General features: G+C 38.5%; 1 protein-coding gene across 1 annotated transcript; it reads right to left on the bottom strand.

The window, feature by feature from the left end:
• Nucleotides 1-6,152: 6,152 nt before the first annotated feature.
• On the bottom strand, nucleotides 6,153-7,181 carry LOC121412413 (uncharacterized protein K02A2.6-like). The gene has a single exon (XM_041605223.1). The coding sequence runs from the start codon at nucleotides 7,179-7,181 to the stop codon at nucleotides 6,153-6,155; it is 1,029 nt and encodes a 342-aa protein (XP_041461157.1).
• Nucleotides 7,182-7,478: the final 297 nt, after the last annotated feature.

Genomic DNA, 7,478 nt, shown 5'->3' with positions numbered 1-7,478 from the left:
TGCGAGGTGTTGCGAGCGTGAATCACAAGCTAAACCTCAGGTTATTTCAATAAAAAATGAAAATTAGTTTTTAAAAATCCGAGCAGATTTCTGCTGTCATTAAAAAAGATGTGCATCTAACTAAAGAATTAACACGAGCGCAAAACGCGAGCTTAAACATACTAACCAGAAAAGGAACCTGTTAAAGAAAGCATTTAGTGACCTCTTTAGGATGAATATTTCACCAATCGAATGAGAGTGCGAAGCGCAAGCTGAAATTTTTCAGTATTCCAGCCTGAAAACTTAACTTAACTTGTATACTTTAAAAAGAGTATTTTATTTCGAAAAAAACATGAAAAACGGCATATTTATTTTTGAAAAAGGAACTTTCCCATTTTGTAAATATTAATTCCCCTGTTTTTTATTCCATTTTTGATGACCCCTGCCTCCCTCCCGATGGATCCAACTTTCGTCAAATAGAGGGGAGGGGGGCATTTTTTTTAAAGCCATATTTTCCTTGATCGGCAGTTTAAAGTTGATTTTTGTTTGTTTCTTTGAAAGGGTAGTTCTAACAGTCAATAATTAGCTTTATCCTTATAAAATAAAGTAAATATGTAATAACATGATAAACCCTTTTTGAATAATGCGAGCGCGAGCTATATATTTTTTTTTAATATGATGGGCAATATGTTTGTGATCTTCAAAGCGAGATGCCTATGTAACTAAAATTAGATAATAACTGCTAGCAAGAAGCGCGAAGAGAATTTTTAAAAATATAAGCTCTGACCTGATCTAAAGGGGACATTTTAAGAACTTTTTGCAGTTAGTCATGAAGACGATGCGTGTTTTAGCCAATGGCGGCGGAACGTAATAATTACGTTCCGCCGCCAAAAAAGAAAATTATTATTTTTTTTTTTTTTTTGGGGGGGGGGCAAAGCAAAAAAAGGGGCCAATAGGGGCAATTTGGTGCAAACGGATATTTTCACAATTAGATTATCATCTGTGTAAAGAGGTTGTGTGTTTTGTAGTAACTAAATTGAGCACAATTTTTTAAGTGATCACTAAAGTTATATATTTACGTTTCATTTCTGCGAGCGTAGAGAGCAAGCGGTTTGGGGGAAAAAGTCAAATCTGAAGATGTAAAATTCACCTTTTTGGTCAATACTGTTAAAAGGGCATCCTTGTGAGATGTTGCGAGCGAATCACGTGCTCAAACTTTTGGAAATTTCATGTGGGCCTCGAGTGATAATATTGATATAGATATCATTTACCCAGGGAAGCCACTTCAGTTCTGAAAACTATTCTCACGTTTCTCGCTCGCATCAAGTATTGTTTATTGAGGAACTCATTCTATTCCTGGTTACAAAAAAGAAGTATGAAATGTCCAGTTTTCAGTTTGGAATATCACAAATTTTAAGCTTGCGGTTCGCGCTCTCATTATTTAGTTCGTGAGATATATATTCTATTCATGAGTCATGCACTAAATGCAGTCCTTAAAAGATTACTTTCTGAAGCCTGTTGCATAAATCTTTTTACCTGAGAAAACTCTGGTAAAAACTGAAAACTAAGGTTAGTCTGATTTCCGCCAATGACTTTAGTACAGGGCAAAAACTCCTGTAAAAACAACCTGAGTTTTCTCAGGTAAAAAGTTTCATGCAACGGGCCACTGGTCAGTATATAAACAAATTACAGCTCGCCCTCGCATTAATTCTTTAGAAAGATACACATCTTTCTCACGATTACAAAAAATGCTCCGAATGCTCACTTCACGTCTTGTTACATGAAATGTCTACTAGTTTCAGCTTGCGATTCGCGCTTTCAACATTTCACAAGGATCATTATTAGTATTATTTTTCTTTTTATTACCAGCAGAAGCTGTTATTAAAATGACATCCCCTCCAATACAAATCCTATTATCTAGAGGTTGCTCGCACGCTTCCAACACACTTGATCCCCTGCATCTTTAATTAAACCATTTGCTTATAGGCAGCAATTGCTCAGATAAAATCGAAATTAGCCTATGCTTGATCAGGGCGCCATTCTTAATGAAATACACACGCATGTATCATCGATCGTTATTACTATCATTGCATAATATCGTGTAATCTTGTGATGACAACATCGTTTTTGTTACCAAAATGAATTATTTTCATTTTCGGAAATACGAACCTTATTTAATTTTCGGATTAACGAACCTTATTTCGTTTTCGGATTAACGAACCTTATTTCTTTTTCGGATTAACGAACCTTATTTCGTTTTCGGATTAACGAACCTTCGGAATTACGAACCTTATTTCGTTTTCGGATTAACGAACCTTCGGAATTACGAACCTTATTTTGTTTTCGGATTAACGAACCTTCGGAATTACGAACCTTATTTTGTTTTCGGATTAACGAACCTTCGGAATTACGAACCTTATTTTGTTTTCGGATTAACGAACCTTCGGAATTACGAACCTTATTTCGTTTTCGGATTGACGAACCTTCGGAATTACGAACCTTCGGAATTACGAACCTTCGGAAATACGAACCTTCGGAATAACCGAACCTTCGGAATTACGAAGCTTCGGAATTACGAATGTATGCGAATAAAACAATCTAAATTTCAATTCCTAAAAATAGTCAATGACCTCTATTATACTTTAGTGACCTTGGAATGATGATAGGAGTACAAGTCACATTATCAACCCTTTCCCAAAAGTTCACACTGGCATAACAGAGTCTACATTTATATTACAAATGCAATCTGCACACTGACGGAATACCTGTTCTTCCGATTAAGGAAGTACAGGGCTTGTTCCCCACCAGGACTCCTAATGTAGACATGAGTCCCATCGATGACACCTATGACAACAGGTAGAGGTTCACTACATTCTGTATTCCTCCTCAGATCACCCTCAAGCGTGTTGATGAGATGGAGTGCAGTCTCTTTTGAGAAACGATACCGCATTCGAAAGGCTTCATCCATGTACAACTCAAAAGGATTTATTCCTGTTATCCCGTCAGGGTCTGGGCCTGTTGGCTATCTGTGTATACATGGAAAAAAAATTAGAGTAGACAAACATGAAAAAAAAATGATAATTCAAGATTCCCTGAACAATAGGTAAGGTTTGCTAACATTCAGCCCCCCCCCCCTGTCTTCTTAGGTACAGTGTGAAAATAGCCCTATTTAGGATTAAGTTTGTTTTTCTTTTCCTAATTTTGTTTTTACATTATTATATGCATTGCACACATCAAGTCAAATTTTTCAGATAATCTGCTGCTTTAATTGCTGTACTCCTTTCATTCATTTTGACTCCATCCTTTTTTAAATCTTGAAAATTGTCAAGGCTTGTGCAAGTAGGAACGAAATTTTGCCATGTTGGTTTCATCTCTAGTGCTTCAACCAGTATCTCCTCGATATAGAAACAAGTCATAATTTTGTCAGTTATAAAAAAGGGAAATATTTTGCAATAGCACTGCATCCGTTTATTGTTCAATTGAAACAAAGCTTACCTCTCTGAGGCTGTTGACACGATCAAGATGCATTAAATGAGCACGGTGATTTTCTGTCATTTTTCGTTCTGCATAGAAAATGAAAGTTACATAGGGTTAAGTTTCAATGGCAAAGAAAATAGTCATAAGAAAGATGAGCATTAGACTAGAATGAGATTCATTCATCAGTCATTGAGATAACAGTTTGAGAAAATTATCTAAAATCTGTATTCTGAAAATTGTCTCATCTCTGTAAGGACATCCCCTATTTTATTTCTGAAAACACCAATTTTTTTTCTTTGCTAAAATAAAAATATATGATTGCTCTCCCAGATTTATTTTCTTTGAAACAATTCATCTTCTCAAATGAAATCTTCAAAATTGCTTAAAAGACTAGCCTGGAGGTTCCTTGAGAGTAAAATCAGTCTAGGCATACGTAGTCATAGCCGCCCGTAGGCTTACTCATGACCATGGATAGTACAATGGACCTACTATGATAGTATTAACTGAACTTCTGTCAGTTCTGAATCTGATTATCATTCTGAGACTGAGACTCTGAGTGCACTTTATTAGGCGTAGTCGACTCGAGTACGGTAACTCGACTGATTTTTACTCTCCAGGAGCCTTCAGGCATGCATGCTAGAGTAAGATAGACCATGTAGATCTAAGAAAATCCAGCGACAGGGTCAAGGGGAATCAGAAATTTCGGAAGAACCGAGTGAAAAGGGGAACAAGTCAAGGGTCTAATCGTCTAACGTCAACGAGTACGTCTAGCCGTGTCACAGAGCTCGCGAAAGACCAACACAGAAATGCACTTATGGGGCTACACAAAACCATTTCCGCGAGAATTTTTTTTCACTAACTCGACTCTCATGACCGTACCTAATATACATGCATTTATGACATAAATTCGGACATTACTTCACAAATCAATGCATAAAAAGTTACAAAAAATATTGCTCATCAAACAAATATGTCAAATTACTCACAATTTTCTCGGAGCTCGGTCCAGCATGTATTTTTTCCACCACTTTCACGTCCAGTCTTCCACCTTAAATTTTGCTGCAAAATTATCGTCCAGCGGTTGTTGTCTGCACAAGATGTACCCAAATGCTGCGCTGTGATTGGCCAATTACGCCTAGAATCCACGGATTCTGTGGAGTCCACTGTTTCAGACCACCCCAAACAGTTGACTCGAAATCATGACGTAATGGACTTGGTAGAATCCGTGGATTCGGTTGAGTCCACCTTTGTGAATCACAAAGGCGAATCCGTGGACTGTGGACTCAACAAAATCCGTGGATTAATCCGTGGATTTTGCAGAATCCACCTTTGTGAATTCGGGCCTTTGTGTTCCGCACCCCCAAATGCTCATTTTGTGAAACAAATCTTGCTTTTCTGTGTTAAGTAGCTTATAAGCTTTCAAATGGTATATGATTTGCCCGTTTCAGTTTTGGTTACGGTCTAAGTTTTTAATCATTAACAAGGAGAAACAAGAGAAATCGCCTATTTAATACAAAACTACTGTTACTTTCTTCCTTAGTACTGAATGCTGCCTACTCAGACTAAAATTCCTTCTTGATGTTGCCCTGCAAAGTTTAAAAGCTGAGCAGGGCAACACCACTCAAACCACCGGGAGGCAATTCGTACACCAATTGCTGGAGCATTTGCCATACAGGAAAACACTGGGTGTGGTAGTCAACATCCAGCACATAGGTTAACTTAAACAGTCAAGGAAAATCCCGCTTTTGCGAGAGCGACAGAATCTCGAATAACTGGGATTGGTGGTCGCATGATGTAATCTTTTGGGATCTCACCGAAAAGCTTTCCTGTACAAAGTGAATGGGCTTTTCTGACATATCCTCACTAAAAAGTTCATATAAAAAAGCACCACGGTGGGGCTTTTTATTTTCAAATATGTTAAAGAAAACTAAATTTCTCATCTATATTCGAAAAAAACAGAATTCACCACAGTGGTGCTTAGATGCTGTTTCAGGTTATGTATCAGGATGGCTGTTGCCTTTATTCAAGTATAATCATGATGGCGATGTCGTCCACATCGCTGTCAATACATGGAATATAAACCCGTGATACATTTGCGTCGATCACGTATGCTGAACTATGGCAAGCTAACTGGTACGATTCCCAACATCCCCTTTTTATATGAAAGAATGATGCAAATGAATTCTTTCCAGAAAATCAGTGTATAAAATACTGCATGTACTTAAACAATTTTCTAACTGACATGGAGTTGTAGCTATGATGTTTAAAATCGTTTTTTCTCATCTATCCTTTCTTCCTTCTCTTCCTTTTCTTTTTATTGTTGTGTTTTGTAACTATAACAAAAATATTGTTTAAAAGTTTGCGATTGCTTGCATGTCCAAATACAAATCGACTCAACTGTTTACATCAAAATAAACATGGAAAACATAAAAAACAATATACATCAACTATTGCAGTTAAAGCAAAAAAACATATCCAAAATCAACTTGGACAATAAACACTAAAAAATTATCTTACAGTCCTTGAAACTTTTTTTTTCTCGCGATTGTTCTTTGTTTATTGTCCGCGGTTAATTGTTTCGTAGGCGTCATTGTTCATATGTTCGCTGTTAATTATATTGTGAGCGTTCCAGGTAAATTTAAGACTGTCAATTTCTGTCTTCTTTGTATTTACAGTTATTTGTTGTGTTTGATATTTTACGGCTGTACATAGTCGTTGTAACGACTTGGTGGCCTGATGGTTCGCGTGCGGGTGTGGGCTACTACCGGTGATGGCGTCGCTTGCTGTTGTTGCTCGCGTTGTTCTTCATCTCCAGGATTGTTGCACTGTGGGCCTGTTGTGTTCGTGGTAGGTTGAATGTCGGTCCACACATCTGGAGTCGCTGGCAAAGATTCATAGGTTGACTGAATGCGTTTGCGATTTCGACGGTAGAGCTGTTCATTGACTTTTACCACATAAGACCTTGGTGAAAGCTTTCTCATGCAAACACCTAGCTGCCATGTTGGTCTTCCTTTGTTGATCGCGAATTGAACTCTGACTGCTTGACCAACCTTCAAGTCTGGTAGCTCTTTTGTTAATTTGTCAAACTGTGTCTTTGCTTTCTTGCCTTTCTCTACCTTTTTTCGCTTAACTCCTGTCACTACTTTCGGCTTCAGCAGGTGTTGTGCTGTTGGCAGTGTTGTCTGTGTCCGACGTGACATCAATCTCTGGACAGGACTACTCTGCATTCCTTCGGTGGGGGTGTTTCTCCACTCTAAGATTGCTTTGTATATATCTGTGCCTGACTTTGCGCACTTCTTCATGATGTTCTTGGCAATCTTTACAGCAGATTCTGCCTTCCCGTTGGATTGGGGGTGATGAGGCGAAGATGTGGTATGATGTATCTCCCACTCCTCCATGAAGCATTTGAACTCATCACTGGAGTACTGTGGACCATTGTCACTGATGACTCCCTTGGGAATGCCATGTCTGCTGAACTGTGATTTCAGGCATGTAATCACATCTGCACTTGTGGTCGACTGGAGCTCATCTACTTCCCAAAAGTCTGAGTAGTAATCTACTGTAATGAGATAATCTTTCCCATTCAGTGTGAAGAGGTCTGTGCCAAGTGTCTTCCAAGGTCGGTCTGGAACTTCCCGAGGAAGTAGTGGTTGTTTCGCCTGCTGTGCCTGATGTTCGTTGCAAACACTGCATTGTCGAACTACATCCCGTATCTCTTGGTTCATTTTGGGCCAAAAGATTGTCTCTCTTGCTTTTCGCAGGCTAGATTCCATGCCTTGATGGCTGGCATGCACCCTTTGCAGTAGTTCGCCTTTGAGCCTCTTCGGTATAATGACTCTGTTGGCCTTGTAGAGAATACCATTGTGCTTAGTTATCTCATCGCGATAAGCCCAATACTTGCGTATTTATACTGGTACAGTGTTTACTGTATCTGGCCAACCTTCGATCACGACTTGTTTGAGCACCTGTAAGATCTCATCCTTCTGGGTCATTTCTTTTACTTGCTTGAACCGTTTGTCTGT

This window comes from Lytechinus variegatus, chromosome 4, assembly GCF_018143015.1.
Source record: "Lytechinus variegatus isolate NC3 chromosome 4, Lvar_3.0, whole genome shotgun sequence".
Taxonomy (NCBI): domain Eukaryota; kingdom Metazoa; phylum Echinodermata; class Echinoidea; order Temnopleuroida; family Toxopneustidae; genus Lytechinus; species Lytechinus variegatus.
The sequence above is the reverse complement of the archived record's forward strand: the minus strand, read 5'-3'. Positions and strand labels throughout refer to the sequence as shown.